The sequence below is a fragment of the Carassius auratus genome, chromosome 5 (genome assembly GCF_003368295.1).
Source record: "Carassius auratus strain Wakin chromosome 5, ASM336829v1, whole genome shotgun sequence".
NCBI lineage: Eukaryota > Metazoa > Chordata > Actinopteri > Cypriniformes > Cyprinidae > Carassius > Carassius auratus.
The window spans coordinates 12,679,929-12,699,246 of NC_039247.1; the positions used below are offsets into that span (position 1 = coordinate 12,679,929).

Below are 19,318 nucleotides of genomic sequence, written 5' to 3' on the forward strand. Positions count from 1 at the left end.
TTGGGATAACTTTAATGTTTTTGGGACTTGGTATGTTTATGTATAAACCCAAGTAATAAAAAATATAATAATATGAATTATAAATTCAATATCTTGAATGTTGCAGTATCCTCATCTCATCTTAACAGAGCAGTTACAAGATATTATAAGACCATAATACATAGTATATAAAACAATATTAATACTACTAATATTAATGATATAAATATTAATATAAGCTATGAATATTATTGAACAACTATCATTAAAAGTTATTTATAATATTATTAAGGTCCTACATAGCACTTTCAAAGAATGGCTCTTTATAAAACCTTATAAAAAAGGCTTCCGCTATTGTTACAAGCTGAATAACCCTTTTCTGATATGGTAAGAGTGTACACATGGTTTATCGTGATGCAATATCAACAACACTCCAGTGTTTCCTACTAGAGTTTTAATGATCAGTGACACCAGACATATTGCCAAAGCTTTCGGCACCATGCTGGAGGAAAACTCCCATAGTAGCCAAGTGTGTAGGAAACCCTCAAGAACAAGGATAAAAAAAGTCTGTACATACACTGTAAAAAATTTACCGTAAAATTTACAGTAACTTACTGGCAACAATTAGCCAGTAAGTTACTGTGAACACGTTTTACAGTAAGGGTACTGTAATTCTATTTACAGTATTTTATGTATACACTGTGAAATCAAAAACAATTAAATACTGTGATTTTAGTTGTATTTACAGTAACTTACTGGCTAATTGTTGCCAGTAAGTTACTGTGAATATGTTTTACAGTAAGGGTACTGTACTTCCATTTACAGTATTTTATGTATACACTGTGAAATCAAAAACAATTAAATACTGTGATTTTAGTTGTATTTACAGTAACTTACTGGCTAATTGTTGCCAGTAAGTTACTGTGAATACGTTTTACAGTAAGGGTACTGTACTTCCATTTACAGTATTTTGTGTATTCACTGTAAAATAAAAAAAACAATGAAACACTGTGATTTTAGTTGTATTTACATACAAAAAACAGTTAAGCACTGTTTTTATGTATTGTATGCAATACAGTACTATAAGCAGTAGATAACAGTTAATCACTGTAAATTCAGTTTCTCACTGTACAATTTAAATACTGTATCACTGTGACTTAATATTAGCCATCATTAAAAGAATCACCCATATTCTTAAACCCTGCAATCAACTGCAGACAATAAGAAAATTGTTAACAGTTATTTATTTAAAAACATTTGGTGAACAGGAATGACAAAACAGTTACAACATAAAGGGATAATTGACACTGGACAACATGTCATTATGCCATCCAAAGTTAACGAACATTCTGTGTTTGTAATTTTTAATGGCGTGAAGTCTATTATCTGCGTATTCTACTGTTGCTAAATTTAATTACTGACTTAAGAAAATTTTACAAAACGAGGCTATTTCATTACAAGTTTTGTAAAGTTACAGAGCAAACTGTTACTAGTTCATTCACTAGTTCCACATGACTGGTTGCTATGGCAGAACAATAACGCAAATTGATACAACACGGTCAAAATATTGAACTACTTTGAAGCTTTTTAAATAACTGATTATTACCACATTCTAAAGAGTAATAAATAACACTATGGCAATACTGAAATAAAATAAAACATTGAACATTTAAAAAAAAAAAAAAAATTTAACATTTACATGAACATTTAAAACAGAAAGGAAAATAAACTTCCCCTGCCACTATGGCCTCTTGCATGCCCTGACCTTGGAGACCTAGAATCCTAGTTGGAGCCCTGAAATTAAAGAAGAAAACACATTAGATCAGCTGAATGGTTTCGAAAATGGTAAAACTAAACTGTTTAACTCTGGGGGAGTTGTAAAATGAGCCTATTTCCAAAAAAAGTGGAGTGTTCTTTTAACAAATACAACTTTTTATTTTAATAATGTAGGCTACTATTAAATAGTGAAATTAACATTTAGAAAGATTAATAAATGCTGTAGAAGTGCAGTTTATTATTAGTTAATGTTAACTAATGTAGTTTATCAGTTTACCAGTTTAATAAATCGAACCATATTGTAAAGTGTTACCAATTTGTTATACACCGATTCAGACGACTCGCGAGTTCAGTGTTGGACAGATCACTTGTTTTAACCATTCATTAAATGTAATCGGTTCAAATGAGTCATTAGTTCGAGAATCGGACGTGTCAGTAGCGGACTATGGCACGCGCTTTATTATCCCGGGAGTTTAGGACATTGCACAAGATTTTTGTCAACACAGGAAACATTTCATCACTGGATAGTTTTTTGTTTGTTTATTGAAAGTGTTTATATTTCAGGTGATGCAGAACAATTTTCAGAGTACATAAGGCAACGTTTTCTTTAGCACAATTCACACCCAGCGGTAATTCAGGGGAAACAAAATCTCTGAATGCTCGACATGAACTTCGGTCTTCCGATCTTTTACCATCATGTCAATTCTCAATTGATTTTGATTAATATTTAGATTTACATTTATGCATTTAGCAGTTGCTTTTATCCAAAGCGACTTGCAGTGCATTCAGGCTAACATTTATTTCCTAACATGTGTTCCCCTGGGAATTGAACCCATAACCTTTTGCGCTGCTAACGCAATGCTCTACACCACTGAGCCACAGGAACATGCCTGAGGGAGCGAGAGAGAGCAAGACAGTTTGACGACTGTGAGAGTGCGTGCGCGGCCAGGGCTCTCTGCTCGTTCTATCAGTAACATGCGCCCTGTCACAAGTGCAGCAGTCATCTACATCACACCATTCAAATGGCTTTGGCGGGACAAAAATTCGTTTTGGCGGCTGAGAGAAATGGAGGGTGAGTTAATAATTTTCTTTTAACTGAATAATGAAACGCAATTCAGACCCTGATATTTATCTATCACCCAAAAGCCGGTATTAGTTTTCCTACACTGTTCATAGGCTTGCAGCCTCCATGTTACAGCTAATGCTGTGAGATTTTATGCATGTTAAATCTTAAACATAAAATAACCTGATCATGTTTGATCAAGGCAAGCGACTGTTCTGACTTGCATAAAAATCCTCTCTATTCATTTGAAATATAGAGTTGGGTTCTGTTTTAATGTACCCAAGTGTACCTAAAATAAAAAGAGTTTAATATACAGGTTTGTGGCTCTTAATTTCTTATTATTAATTTAAAATCAAGAATCGAAAGCTTGCGAATCGAAATCGAATTGGAATATCTGAATCATTAAGGTTTTAATGGTATTACTACTCTTACCGATACGGCTTCAATCGATCGATCCGATACTTTAACGGTATTCTTGTCGGTACTCTTTGATAAATATATATATATATATATTATATATATACATAACAAAAGATAAACAATTAACAAAGATACACATTATATAGGCCTACACAGTGCTTTCATTTCAGGAAGGTCTACTACTGTTCAGGTATGGTCTAAACAGAATTCTAGTAAAGCAATCAAATGTAAAATAACGCTGCATCGTTTATCATAGATAGATTAATGCTTATTAAAGCTGAAGTTATTCATTTAAGCCTTTTTTTTGTTTAATTCACAGTAATGGTGCAATCGTCAGCATGTTTATTAGACACTGACCCTTTAAGACCGAGTGCAGATCTAATAGGCGACTGATGCGCTATATTTTCTGACAACTATTTCCATACCTACGTCCATTTTAGACATATTTTTGTGTACATTTGCTAGTTTAGATGTGCACATTAAACTGAAAGTATAATTTGCTCATTTCGTTGCGTGCGCCACCTTGGGAACAGCATCTCATGAGCATATTTTTGTGCTATTAATAGCTCTTTTTATTATTAAACGCGTCTCCACAATTTAGCAACAGTAGCTAGACTGCATTTTACAACAATCACTGAATGCTGAATCTGATTCTGTCGTTACGTTTAAGTTTTAGGGAAAAATGAGAGCGTAGCCTACTGCTGCAAAGGGAATTAAGTTGCGCTATACAGAATGCAGCTATAGTTTTTAATGGTTTTACCTCAAATATATTATTATTATAATCTTTGGAAGCCAAAATCTAAAATAAAATCAGAGTAATCACAAATCTGAAGTGTAACCAGGCTATGTTTGAATGTTTAGTTCTGTCCTCCAACGTCACTCATTAGGGCTGTCATGTGCGCACTGTGGAGATCTCTCTGTCTCGGACTGCGAATAGCAAAAATGCATCACAGACAAATGGTTTAATATTATGGTATATAGAAAAGGTTGGCGAAATAAAACGTCTTTATAGCAATAATAACATTACGTGTATTTTTCCAAGTACCAACAGCATAACCGATAACGTCCGAGCTTATCGATACAGCGGTCTTTCAAAATTCAGCCCCGGGGCCCGTTTAATACCAGCTTTCGGTACCCACCCCTACCCAGCCCTATATGTTAATGGAATATTTTTATGAATGAAGGCGTGTATCACTGATATTAGTAATATAGCTACTGATGTCTCGATGAAAATGTTTAAGAATCAGTATCAGTTTTGCAAAAATGAGAATCAATTAAAATAAAAAAAATCTATATTTTTTTTACCCAGCCCTAATAAATAAGGTAACAGTTTATGTTTTACTTACATATATGATTTAGTCAATCAAGAGCAATCAACAAGTATCTCTCTCTCGTCAGTTAACGTTGATAAGCTACATTGTCTTGTTTGACTTTCTTTGCCATTTACATCTGACTGAACTACAAACTTTCCAATGACGTTTGGATAAATGGATGCGCTCAACTAGCTCACGCGTCCCGCTGCACGCTCAAGCCACAGCACGTTTTTCTCTTATCAGCTCGCGCACCAAAGCAATGTGTGTTATATCACAATGGTACTATATTTCGTTTAATATTTCACTAGTAAGATAGATTTACTTCATATACTGCCTTTTTTATCCCCATTATACCCTCTGTTGTGTGTTTCTTTTTCTAAACACAAACACTATTTACACGCCTGGTATCGGTTGTTGGTATCGGAGTAAAAACAATCATTTTTACGACTACGAGAACATTGAGCTTAGTATCGGCCCGATATCAATACCAGTATTGGTGCATTCCTAATAATTATTATTATTATTATTATTATTATCATCAAATTATGATTAATTATATTAAACCCACAGATACCTATATTATTAATTGTATTATAATTATTATTAAAGCTATTATCAGAACCTCACCTGTATCTAGTCAGTTAGCAAATAGAACTCCGTGAAGTCCCTGATGAAGGAGATTACATGGGGGTTCATGTATGAAGTCTTCCGCTTCACCACTCTCCCAGTCGTCTTGCTCATCTGCTCCTTGGCAGTGCACTTGTTGGAGTCAGGATTAATCCTGACTAAAAACCTATGAACATGAGTATAGGAATTAGGAGATGGGACAATATGCGCACATTAATGAATAACTGTAAGTGCAGTGAGCAATGTAGAATCATACATAAAGGCCAACTGACAGAGGCATTTCACATCTCAACAGGAGTTAGTCAAGGCTGTCTACTTTCTTGATTACCATTCCTCTTCGAAGGACGACTAGATCATGCGGCCGACTAGATCATGCAGCCGACTAGATCATGCTGCAAGCCACTGACAACAGGCGCAATGGGATCCAATGGACCCCATTTACACAACTGGACGACCTAGACTTTGCAGATTATATCACATTACTGTCCCAAAAACACCAACAAATGTAAGAGAAACTTAGAGGGGTAGAACAGAAGTCAGCTGAGACAGGTCTCCACATTAGCACAACGACCAAAGTGCAAACAGAAAGACACTGGCCAGCTTGATGGTTAACCACAAGAATGGGCAAGGCAAGAGCTGCATTTGACACTCAAGACCAAACTACGGCTATTTGACTCAAGCATTAACACCATACTCCTTTAAAGATCTGAGACGTAGAAAACAACAGAGAACCTCCTGAACAAGCTACAATTCTTCAACCAGAAGATATATTCTCAACATCAGATGGCCTGAAAAAAAAAAAAAAATGAAGAATTAAGAGCTTAATTACTCCCAAAAGGTTTTATGTAAAAAATATAGTGTGTACATGCCCAACAGTCCTCCTAAAGCATTCAAATTGTTAGGAGGCTTCAACCTACACTATTTAGATACTTTACATAATAGGGCTGGGCCATAAAACATTAACAATATGTATCGCGATAGACATGTAATCAATATCAATAAAAAATGCGTTCGATAAAACGTTCGATTTTTTTTTTCTTTGCATGAACAAAGGCACTCACTCACTGGTAACCTAGCAACATAGGGAGTAACACACTACCAGCCAATCATGTAACAGTTTAGTTGCACCATATTGTTGTCTCGTGTTGGATTCTTCAATAACAGAACTGACGTGGAGTGATAAGTGGAAAGCCTTGTTTGATCGGTGAGTGATGTAGATAAGATGACTGACTGCTGCGCCAATTCTGACAGGCAAGCGCATGTTACTGAGAGAACGAGCAGAGAGAGAAAGAGAGCCCCTCCTCCGGCATCGCGCGCACACTCTCACAGTCTTCAAACTGTCTTGCTCTCTCTCCCTTCTTCGCGCATATTAATTAAAATTGATATTACCATCAAAATCAATTGAGAACTGACACAATGATAGGTCGGAAGACCGAAGTTTCAGGTGAAGCATTCCGAGATTTTTTTCCCTGAATTACCGCTGGGTGTGAATTGTACTAAAATAACGTTGCCTTATCTTCTCTGAAAAGCGTTCAGCACATTCAGCTGACATAAACCACACTTTAAATAAACGACAAACACTATCCAGTGATGAAATGTGTTCTGAGTTAACACAAATCTTGTGCGATGTCCTAACTACTGGAATAATCACACGTGCTGTCACTGCGTCATGATAGGTGCGCATTATATTTTCTTGCTTTTTTGTCCTTTGCCAATCACACCTATGAATCAGAGGAAGGTTAAAGGATTAGTTCACCCCAAAATGAAAATTTCCTAATCATTTACTCACCCCAATGCCATCCAAGATATTCACGTCTTTCTTTATTCAATAGAAAATAAGTTTGAGGAAAACATTTCAGGATTTTTTTTTAATTTAATGGACTTCAAATGGCAACTAACTCAGTTGGTTGCTATTGTTTCCTCAAAAAACTTAATTTCTTTTCCACTGAAGAAAGAAAGAAATTTTCGTTTTGAGGTGAACTAATCCTTTAAGTTTAAAATAAAAATGTTTAAATGTAATATATTTTTCTCCTGGTCCTTATTTTAAATAGGTCATAAAAATATCAATAATTATCGATATCAACCAATATGAAACACTTATATTGTGATACAGTTTTCAGCCATATCGCCCAGCCCAATTACATAACATTTTAAATAGGGGTGTCAAAATTTATCGTTTCTACGATGCAGATGAGGACGATACGGTATCGGTTCAGTAATAGACCATAACCGATTATAATGTACTGACACTTTTCTGACGTCATTTGTCGCGGTAGCATACAATGGCAGAGGGAGGCGAGACGCGAGTGCGAGTAATTAAAGATGCTCCAACTACTTTTAAAGCCTACATCTGGGCACATTTCAGCTTTTATGAACAACCTGGTAAGCACATCCTGAAGAAGACGCACTTTGTGCACTCATGTCACGCACAAATAGAATATGCAGGAGGTAATACCACTAACTTGATAAACCACGTTAGCCGTTTTCACCCCGAGCTGTTAACGCCTGGCAGAGTCTGATTGCTTTTAGAGATGCACGGACGAGCTCCAACGCTGAATCCACAGCCAAAAATAAATCATCCACCCGCCCCAACAATTTTCTCTGACTTAAGTATCCGCACCCGATGGTCAAATTACTATTATTCTGTGTTGTTATGCGTGATTATAAATGGATGATAGTTACCTTCAACAGCGGACTCAGCGACGGTTGATGCGTGCATCTTTAATGGTAACATAATACACCGATTAATAAACGCTGCTTTTAAATGAATATTTCTTTAAAACAATTTATATGACAGATTTTTCTTTTCTTAATGGCATAAACAAGCTTTACTCCCAACTGGAATGTCACTGTTTCAACAGGCGAGCACACACACGCGCACTCATCACTTTTGAAGAAAAATGTCAAATTGAGTATGCGGTGCATCGCGATGCATTGTGATATCGAATTGAACTGAATCGATGACATGATAATCGTAATCGAACCGAACCGTGAGACCAGTGTCAGTTCACACCCCTAATTTTAAAGGGAGAAGTTGATTTTGAACAGCTTTTCAATTGTCAATTTGCTTTTACACTGTAATCAAACTATTTAAGATAAAAAATACCTCTGAACAAACTCCAGTGTTGTGCTGGCTTCCACCTGATACTCTAGGTTGAATACATAGTAACAGGCGAAGAGAGCGGCCAAGGCAGTGGTGAAGTCTGCCATGTGAGCACCAGGTGGGATTACGACCCTCCCCTCGATCGACAGCATCCATTTTTTTGCAGTCAGGATTGTCTCTCCTTAGTAAAGACAAGAGTCATCACAAATTATATTTCATAGTAATACATTCTATAAAAGATTTTCTCCACATAAATTATTGTAAAAACAGGGCAGGGAGCATACATATCTTCGAAGCAATGCATTAAAGGGTTAGTTCAGCCAAAAATGAAAATTATGTCATTAATGACTCACCCTCATGTCGTTCCAAACCCATAAGACCTCCTTTTATTTTCGGAACACAGTTTAAGATATTTTAGGTTTAGTCCGAGAGCTCTCAGTCCCTCCATTGAAGCTGTGTGTACGGTCTACTGTCCATGTCCAGAAAGGTAATAAAAACATCATCAAAGTAGCCCATGTGACATCAGAGGGTCCGTTAGAATTTTTTGAAGCATCGAAAATACATTTTGGTCCAAAAATAGCAAAAACTATGACTTTATTCAGGATTGTCTTCTCTTCCGTGTCTGTTGTGAACGCGACTGTTGACGTACGACGCTGCTGACGTGTTTTCTGGTGCAACCAATAACAAAGAAAACACGTCAGCAGCATTGTACGTCAGGGGCGTCACTGCAGTGTTGTGAACGCGCTCACAACAGACCCGGAAGAGAAGAAAATGCTGAATAAAGTCGTAATTTTTGTTATTTTTGTAGCAAAATGTATATTCGATGCTTCAACAAATTCTAACGGACCCTCTGATGTCACATGGACTACTTTGATGATGTTTTTATTACCTCTCTGGACGTGAACAGTATACCGTACATACATTCTCAATGGAGGGTCAGAAAGCTCTCGGACTAAACCTAAAATATCTTAAACTGTGTGAAGAGGTCTTACGGGTTTGGAATGACATGTGGGTGAGTCATTAATGACATAATTTTTATTTTTGGCTGAACTAACCCTTTAAAGGAACACTCCTTTTTTTTGAAATAGGGCTTATTCACATTATTTCCTACATTTAGATAGGTGGGCAAATGCATTTTTGTGTCAGTGCATGCATTGTTTTAGTTTGACTGGGTCGGCGTTAGCTTAGCTTAGCACAATGAATGGAATTGCTTTGGAATGGCTTTGTTGCCAGCTAGCATGGCCTGAGTAAAAGTGATCAAAAAAAAAAAAAAAAAAACCCACCTAATTACTTCTTGTGGCCTGCGTATTCACAACGAGTACAAATAGCGATCCAGATTAACACTAGGCGATTTCCTAGGCAGATATTGACTTGGGACTATATTATGGGGAAGCACAGGCGAAGCACTGCTGCTTAGGCGAAGCACTGCTACTTCGGCGCAGAGATATCACGCAACACATGAAATCCCACGACTTCCGTCAACATACCGGCATGAATAGTAGCTGCCTGGCTATTTTCCTTACAGTACACGAATGGCGATGAACATGGCTGATTTTGAGAGAGACGAAGAGGGTGACTTCTCAGACAGTCAAGAACCAGAACCATACCTATTTGAACCAGAGTTTACAGAAGACGAGCTGCATGCTTTGGAAATAGACAGGAGGAGGAGGTTGCGATCGCTCAACAGCCTGAGGACGTGAGGATGAGAGCCAACATGAACTGGTGGTGTGAATGTGGGGGAATATGCCAATCTATGCCGACGGAAATAGAGTGTCTGTGCTGTAGAGAGTGGGACATGTTTTTGCCATTGATGACCAGGCTCAACACGTCAGATCAAGATGAGCGTGCCCGAAATTGTGTCACATCTACAGAGGATTTCACGGCGCTGATCCATTCTGCAGTACTCTATTTTTTTTCCGGTGTGACAAAGTGAACTGGAAAAAACGCCCCACGCCGAATGGACCAAATGGACAGCTGTCCACAAAGTAAGTGATTATTTTAATCATGACGCATGTATAGATCGACCCATATTATACCTGTATTCACATAGAGCTGATGTTTTCATGTGTTGCGTGATATCTCTGCCCCGAAGTAGCAGTGCTTCGCCTAAGCAGCAGTGCTTCGGCTGTGCTTCCCCATAATATAGTCCCAAGTCAATATCTGCCTAGGAAATCGCCTAGTGTTAATCTGGATCGCTATTTGTACTCGTTGTGAATACGCAGGCCACAAGAAGTAATTAGGTGGGTTTTTTAAAAAATTTTGATCACTTTTACTCAGGCCATGCTAGCTGGCAACAAAGGATTCCATTCATTGTGCTAAGCTAAGCTAACGCCGACCCAGTCAAACTAAAACAATGCATGCACTGACACAAAAATGCATTTGCCCACCTATCTAAATGCAGGAAATAATGTGAATAAGCCCTATTTCAAAAAACGGTGGAGTGTTCCTTTAAAGGATTAGTTCACCTCAAAATGAAAATTTCCTAATAATTTACTCACCCCAATGCCATCCAAGATATCCATGTCTTTCTTTCCTCAGTGGAAGAGAAATTAAGTCTGATTAAAACATTTCTGGATTTTTCTTCGAATAATGGACTTCAATTGTAACCAACGTTTTGAAGTCTAAATCAATGCAGTTTCAAAGATCTTTGAAGTGCTTCAACGGGCTGTGCAGGATCCCAGCTGAGGATTAGGGTCTTATCTAGCGAAATGTTTGGTCATTTTCTAAAAAAAAAAATTATAATAATTTATATACTTTTTAACTACAATTGTTAGGATTGAGCTGGGAACTACATGTCGAAAGGTTGCGCTCGATATCGCCGGTGGAAATACACAAAGATGGCCGGCGAAATGGAGCGCGACCTTTCGATGTGATGATGTAGTTCCCAGCTCAATCCTAACAATTGAACTGCATTGATTTGGACTTCAAAACGTTGGTTACAATTGAAGTCCATTATTCAAAGAAAAATCCAGAAATGTTTTCCTCAGACTTAATTTCTCTTCCACTGAGGAAAGAAAGAGATGGATATCTTGGATGGCATTGGGGTGAGAGTTAATTATTAGGAAATTTTCATTTTGAGGTGAACTAATCCTTTAAGCAGCAATAACTGGTTTGGTGATAGAAAAACTATGAGTGATACAGGCATAGCAAGCAATCTGAAATAGCAATCACGACATTATAGGTGGCTACTAAAGATGAGAGATTACTCCACATAACTTAAATTTGGAGTGACTGTGCTGTTACTGACTGGTGCAGAAGCAGAGAATGACACAACACACATTCACTAGTGTTTTCCAGAAACTTTGCTTTGCTTGTGCCCTATACATTCAAAGGATTCGTTAACATTGAATGTGAAACTTACCAAGTATGATGATCCTTGGAGTGACTGGGAGAGACAGCTGGGCCTCTGCGTCTGCGGGAGTGGTAGTCTCCTATGCCAGCAAAGATAAGAGTTACTTGAAACAAGGTAGACTGTATATTATCTCTAGGATAGAAAAAGCTTTTTGAAATTTGTTAATAAGGAAGCAATGAGCAATGGTCCTTTTTTTTTTTGCTCTGAAGGTTTGTGAAAGGTTTACACAAAAAATTAACTAAGTACCACAATATCTTTATCAATTACAACACTACATCAATTTTCTCTTAATTAAAATATTGTGCTCACAGTGGACAACAGTGACTTTACCCAGCATTTACCCAGGAATTGAGATAGAAGCTTGCACCATGTGGGTTATATTGTGAGGTGAGGTCTATCAAGGAAAAAGTGCTCAACCACCAATAACATAAACCTGACACAAACCTGTATTTACTTGAAAAACTGGAGGTTCGTCAACCTGCATTAACAATTTGAGGGGGGGGGGGGGGGTTCACTCTAATCAGGGAAAATGATTCTTCCACAATAAATGTGACAATTAATTGTTGAAAACTCCAAATAAAAGATTTAAATAATTAAGGAACTTACATCAGCAATGAGAAAAAGTGACTCCTCTTGCTCTTTGAAGTGTGCCAACATCACAAGCATCGCTGCTAGGCCATCAGATCCTTCTCGGTCCTTCTTTATGGCTTCCTTCAGAACAGCTCTTACTTCTTTCCTCCACTTTGTAATCTGACTACTGAAGAAATCCAGGAGTCTTTTACCCTTTTTGTCCATATCTTCATTCAGTCTTGTGTATAGTTCAACATTGGTGAGAGTGGTGAAGTGTGACAATAAAAACTTCTGTGAAAAGAGAAATGGCCACTCTTTACCCACATTCAGAATGCTTGGGGAAGGCTTTGCGTTGATGTATTCCCGCTGTTTGGCATAAGTGATTGCCATTAGGTCTTCTACCCTTCCTCTCTCAGCGCCCTTTAGTCCCTCTCGGCTGAATATATCAATCATCTCAAGCTTCTTTTCCTCTAATGATGCTGATGTTTCCCCATCTGGATAGTCCGCTGGCTGCCAACGAACACACCCATAACTGTCGATTCTTGCACATGTAGCTACTGCTGGCTGGTCATCATCACCATCCTCATCATCTCTCTGGGTGCGTTTGTGCTTCCTCAGACGGGAAAGAGAGTTGCCTCGATTCAAATATTCTACTCTGGTTTTGAGCTGATTTATAACGCTGAAATACCCACATCCAATTAGCTCCCCCTCTTCATTTTTGTCTAAAAAGCTATTTGGATATTTTTGAGTTATAGCTTTAGCCACTACCACACACTCTCTGCGAGTAGGGTTCAAGGAACGCTCTCTCATCGCATCAACAGTGACTTTTATCAAGTGTCTGCGGTCATCCGGAGCTGGCCTCTCACCAGCATCTACTGCTCTTCTAAGAGTCAGCCTCACTTTGTTCCATGGCACCTCAAAACTGTTCACCCATGCAGAGATGGGACTTATAGATGATATGGGGCATGTGCTGGAATAGGCAACTGACAGTGGCTCAGACGATGAAGGGCTCAGCTGGGGATTTGAAGGACCTGCATTACACACTGTGAAAGCACAGAATAGTCAGGTGAAAATAAGGTTTGACCCAAAAAAAAAAAAATCTAACAAAAGTTTTCTTAGTGGTTTACAATAGTATCAGATGTACTTAAACTAAAACTTAAAAAAAAAAAAAAAAAATCAAAATGGTGGCCGTCAAGTCCTTATAGGTGGGTCAATATAGGGTTAAACCAACAAAATTTATATAAAATGTTTTTTGTTTGTTTTTTTGGATTCTGGTACAGTTCTAATATACAAACTATAAAAAATACTAAATAACAGACTACAATGTATTTAAATGTGACCTTGGGAAAAGGGTCATTTCAAAAATGGTTGCCATGGCTTCATCTCAATTACTAATCAGCCTAGATGGGTGATTTGAGGTCAACTGATGGCAAACAAGAAAATTATTTTACATGTTAACATTGATATATTTTTGATGATGTGCTTTTTTCCAGCCGCATTGCAGGTGTATGTTAAAATCAATGTGTTTAAAAAAAGAGCAAATGCAATGCATGACTATGGGATCTGCATGGATGGGGGAATATGGGCAATATTTTAAATGCTGTTTTCAATTGCAATGCGACCACTATCCTTCTGTACTGTATTGCACTGTTCTTACATACTTGGGCCTATAATCAAGTGATTAGGCTCTTTGGAAAGTTGTGGGTCTGTAGTTTTGCGTGGAATAACTGTATCTAGTGCAGAGACAGCATTGCAGAGGCAAGAATATAGTTTTTATTTTTCCCTTATATACCATCTTTTTTTTTTTTTAAGCAAATTTGGCTTTATATGCTGCCATTAGCAAACAGCAAACTGCACATCCAGAAGGGCATCTATTGCCGCGGGGGATTTCAATAATTCTAACCTCAATCTGTACTCCTCAAGTTCTATCAACATGTCACCTGCCTGACCAAAGGGGACAGAATCTTGGACCAGGTATACACTAACATCCACATATAACAACTTTTTTTTTTATTTTTTACAAAATTATGATTGAATGATTGCGGATTTATTTAGTTATTAATTGTAGCGGATCAACTAATATATGTTAATTAAAAGAACTAATCTCACCTTTCAAGGAATGAATAATTTTTCTGCACTGAATGGGTGTGAGCAGATGTTTGATGTCATCTTCTTGAATAAACTGCAGATCATCTGGTCCTTCAACACCTACTTTCACCAACTCATTGACTAAAGTTTCAAGCTTTGCTTCATCTAGCTGTGGTAGCACGGCCTGTATTGCCTTCTCAATGGAGTCCATTACTCATTCTTCTGAAACACAGAATGATGCAGAGCAACAAGATTAAGACCAAATTGATTATATACAGAAAGAGGGTAATAATCTGCAAGATTCTCTACAGTCAAACACTGATATTGTGCTTCTGAGTTGCTTTGTAAGCAATAAACACCAAGATCCACAACAGGCACAGACTGATACTGCTGGACAACAAAATGTACGTTTGCCTCGTTTACCAGTATCAACAGTATTTTCCCAAGTAGATACCCTGTGTCATTTTGGTCCACTACAACAGTCATGCCTCTTTTGTACAGAGTGCCTTTGAAAGTGACAGAGGGTGTTTCAGTAGTGTCTTCTGGGCAGAGACCCTTGAGACTGATAGCTCTCTGAATGCCAACCTGGTACAGTTGGTCATCGAATTTACTTGGTTGGCCCATTTGCAGAGTTGGAGGAAATAAGTTACCAGCATGTAAATATGCTTGTAGCAACTGGTGTCTTTCTGCTAAGGTACTGCAGAGGTTTTTAAAGTTATGCAGTTTCCTTGCACACTGCTTAAAATATGAGTGCTTGCTTTCAAAGCGCAATGTCCACAACCTAATGAGGGGACCAAACTGAAGAATGAGTTCTGGGTAATGGACAAGATAGTGGTGTTTGGGTTTAAGTGTCTTTTCTGGGAATGTGGCAGTTCTTAGCTGGATGTATTCCTCAATGAGAATCTTAAGGTATGCTACTTGGTTGGTATGGATCTTGGGTGCACATATCAAATCCACAATTTCTCTGAGCTTTAAGCACAACTGCCACACCTCATCATCAAGTGGATTTTTGATTCGGTCTCCAACCAGAATAGGAAAGAGACGTAAGAGGCACCAGTTTTGAGCAGCATGTCCTCCCAGCTTCTCCGCATTAGTTTTAACCTCACATGGCTTGTTATTTGCATCACTGCCTAGGTATGTGAACTGTGATATAGTCCGATTCAGTTGACCATAGGTAAAGTGTTTGCCCACTGTCACTAAGTGCTTAATGTACATAGCAAGATCAAATGAAACAACCCCTTCAAACAGGTCATGACCCAGGCACGGAGGGAGCCCTGGCTGGCAAACATGAAAATATTTCAACTGATTGAAAATTGAGTCAAATTTTACTCCACTGTTCATCTCCTGGTCTGCCAGGTCTGCCACACTATTTTTGTAACTCTCTATGGTTCTTTTAGGACCAGATTTGCAGGGATCTGTTTGAAAAGACACTCTGTCGATGACACAGTACCGGCAAAAATGTGTGCTTTTACTGAAGTTTTCAGTAAACCCGCCAATACTGTGTGACCCCAGATTATCTCCAGTAATGGCAATCACAGAGCCTTTTATTTTCTCCTCAGCACCATATTCAATTCCATTTTCCTCCATTTCTTTTAAGTCACTGACTAAAGTGGAGAACACTTTTTCTTGTCCAAAAAATTGGAAATCCTCCTCTCTGCACAACATAACAAGTTGCATTGGATCAATGGAAGACCTGTTGTGTGGTGCAATCTCTGCAAGTGTCATGTACATGGCCAGTATTTTGTGTTTTTTTCTGCCTGAGCCCAGTGGGTTCGCAACTTCGAAAGAATCCTGATACAAGATGAGAGACAATGAAGATGGTGAATCTCGTAAAAGTATATTCTCTTTAAAGTTTCTACCATCTCTCACATCTTCCAGAACATCAGGATTTGTTTCTGTGTCAGCTTTAGCTTGGGCATACTGTTCTTTAACAGAGTTCTGAGAGAGGAGTGATTTAACTGTATCCTTGATGGGCACGTACTGGTAGAACCTCTCTTTGCCTTTAGCATCAATGCCCAAATAAGTCTTGACTGGCTCAACATAGCTAAATCTGCTCTTAAAGAAGGTTTTACGGGTTTGATCTGTTCTAAACACTCCTTCGTTGCACATTTTCAGAAGGTTATCTTTTGAGAGATTATCAAGGAGCCTCTTAATATCACTTTCAGGGACATTCAGATTTGTTAACTCTTCATGCATCCTAGACAATAGATGAGTCAAACCAGTGTTGTGTACCTCTTGTATTTCCTCTATTAAGGTCTGAATTGTACTGGCTGGTAACAGCATTTTAGCCTGCATTCGGAGATAAAACATGGCCAGATTGTTCATAAAATCATCTGTGTCCACTTCATCTTCTGTGTTGTCATTATCATCGTCAAAAGTGGTCTCAAAAGTGTGATCTAGTTCACTGTCTGATGACATGGAGGCACAGGTGATGTTAGTACTAGCAGCACTGGTAGAACTTTGGCTAATACGTGGAGAAGTAGATATACTCTTGTGTTTCCGATTCAAGTGCGAGGCAAAGGTTGAACGGACACGGAAATGTTTTAAACAATTAATATAAGGGCATGACACTTTTGTGCCATATTTAATATGCCACTGAAGATGTTCATGTAAGCTTGGAAAATTTGCTGACACATAGTTACAACCTTCAACAGAGCAAGCCAAATCAACTCCATCAATGTTCCTTTTAAGTACTGGTTTAGCGGTCTTCTTGTGAAAACGGTACATGTGGCTCTGAACGGCACCACGAGTCACAAAAGTGGCAAAGCATTTTGCTACGCCACATGGAAATCTAAAGTTAGCTAGATTTCTGTGTATGCTCAAATGACGAACAAATGCAGTAATTGAAGCTGTGGTGAAATTACAGTGCTTGCACGAGTAATTCATCTTGATGGAAAGCTAACTAATTTTACTCCTAGCGCTAGCTGTATACACTTGGCTTTCCACAGCCTGACAAGGGTGTGGCACTGAACTTTCTATTTTTCCTTTTTTTTATTTTTATTTTTTGCTCTAAGTAGTGATGGTAGAGTTACTTACTGATTTTCTGGAAGTCCCGATAAGCAGTCTGTGAAGGATCCGCGATTCCAAGATGGAAACTCCGGCAGAGGCCACGGGTGGGAAAAATACATTAACGTTAAAGCCTGTGAAAACGTCTCCGTCGGAGCTCTCACGGAAACGTTTTCGCTGAATTCCTCTCAGGCAAAAAGTGAAAGATATCAACACAAAGACGAAAACAAAATAAATAACTTTACAACCACAAGACAAATCCGTGTATAAAGAAACGTAAATTTGAGTAATAGTCTGTTATTAACGGAGCTTAACGTTAACGGCTGCGAAGACGTCTCCGTCGGAGCTCTCACGGAAACGTTTTTGCTGAATTCCTCTCAGGCAAAAAGTTAAAGAAATCAACACAAAGACGAAAACAAAATAAATAACGTTACAAGACAAAACCGGGTGTAAAGAAACTTAGATTTGAGAATTAACGGAACTTGTCTGTCACTGACGACGAGTCAGAAATTCAAGTGCTGCTGCCTCTTTCGCGCTTTTTTCCCCCACAGATACTAGATCGTTCTAGACTGGGTAAACTCCGCCCACTCTGGCGCTTTGATTTCGCCAAACAGCTCTGGAAACTTGCACCTTTATCTCTCCTGCTTCCGAAGGAAAAAAAATATATATAACACTGATGTTTGTAAAATAAAAATCCCATGGTACGTATTTATGAGTTAACCAGACAGCCCCAATTTTGGGAAGTAATGCACATGACATAGCCTACCCAAAATAAAAAGGCTGCTGCTCATAAGTCATTCTGAATAGACACATAACCTACATATATTTACAAAGCTTGAGAGTTTTGGCTCAAGTTCAAAACTCAAAATTAATCAGATGTTATTAATATTGAGATATACAAGCTCAAAAATAAAAACAACAAATATTAAGATTATATTTATTAAATGTATAAAATATTAATATTTAAATATTAATATACATAATTATGTGAATATACTATTGCAACTTATAACCAATGGTCATGCTTCAGTTCAAATCTGAGGATGATATCTCAAAAAATGATGCGTTTATGAAGCCTATATTGTTAGACCATGTCAGCGGAGACTTTGGAGAAGTTTAAGATAAGGCTTATCAAATATTTTATTGCCCTGTTAACACCCATTTACACCCAAACACCCATTTACAGTCACAAAACAAACAAACAAACAAAAAATATTCTTGAGAATGTGAATTCTTTAAAAAATATATATTGTATGGAATAGAAACCTGCAGCAGGTGCATCAGAGTACAAGTTACATGACACATTTTAATTTATTAATATTACACTTTTACTTAAAGCTCACCATTGAGTATTTACATCATATTCCGGTAATGAATTATGAACAACAATAATCTGGAGTTGTCCATGTGAAAGGGGTACAAAGAAAGATATGATAAAAAAAGGAAAATTACAGTAGTTTACTTTACTATTTACAGTACTATAGTGGCTAAATTGTGATTTTTTGCAGTAATGCTTTGACTACTGTGATTTCAACTGTAATGCTTGGACTACTGTGATTTTTACAGTCTTACTGTAAACTTTACAATATTTTACTGTAAAAATCTTATACAGTAATGTTACTGTGAAATCGACAGTAAATTACTGTAGATTTCACAGCCATTTTTTACAGTGTAGCAGATAGAAGTGTGTGGACTGAGTGTTTTCCAAAGTTTCGCTCTTAAAATGTTTTGTTTCACAAGCAATGACTCATGCAATAAAGAAATGTTATTGAGCTTCAAACACCTCTGAGCTCTTTCCACAGTAAAACACGTGCACATACATTTTAATCACTGTGGCTGAGTTAATATATATAATGTATATAGTATAAAGCTCGTATTTTCTAATGCTTTTAGACGCATAAAGGTAGTCATGAATGTTATGATATTTATATGACTTTAAATTTAGCAGGACACACTTTAAGTAGGGTAACATTAAAATATGATATTTACACATTTAAGGGACAGGTCTTCGTTTATTTAAA

General features: G+C 37.6%; 1 protein-coding gene across 2 annotated transcripts; it reads right to left on the reverse strand.

The window, feature by feature from the left end:
* Window positions 1-589: 589 nt before the first annotated feature.
* LOC113075991 (uncharacterized) lies at window positions 590-18,962 on the reverse strand. 2 transcript variants are annotated; one of them, XM_026248643.1, is made up of 7 exons: window positions 17,328-18,959; window positions 14,313-14,513; window positions 12,240-13,246; window positions 11,643-11,712; window positions 8,285-8,462; window positions 5,179-5,344; window positions 1,676-1,773 (listed from the first exon to the last, which is right to left on the reverse strand). In XM_026248643.1, exons 2-6 carry the CDS (start codon window positions 14,500-14,502, stop codon window positions 5,185-5,187), a joined length of 1,605 nt encoding a protein of 534 aa, XP_026104428.1. In that variant the 5' UTR covers window positions 14,503-14,513; window positions 17,328-18,959; the 3' UTR covers window positions 1,676-1,773; window positions 5,179-5,184. The 2 variants fall into 2 exon arrangements, with proteins under 2 accessions (XP_026104435.1, XP_026104428.1); XM_026248650.1 differs by lacking the exon at window positions 5,179-5,344 and having other exon boundaries at window positions 590-1,773; window positions 17,328-18,962.
* Window positions 18,963-19,318: the final 356 nt, after the last annotated feature.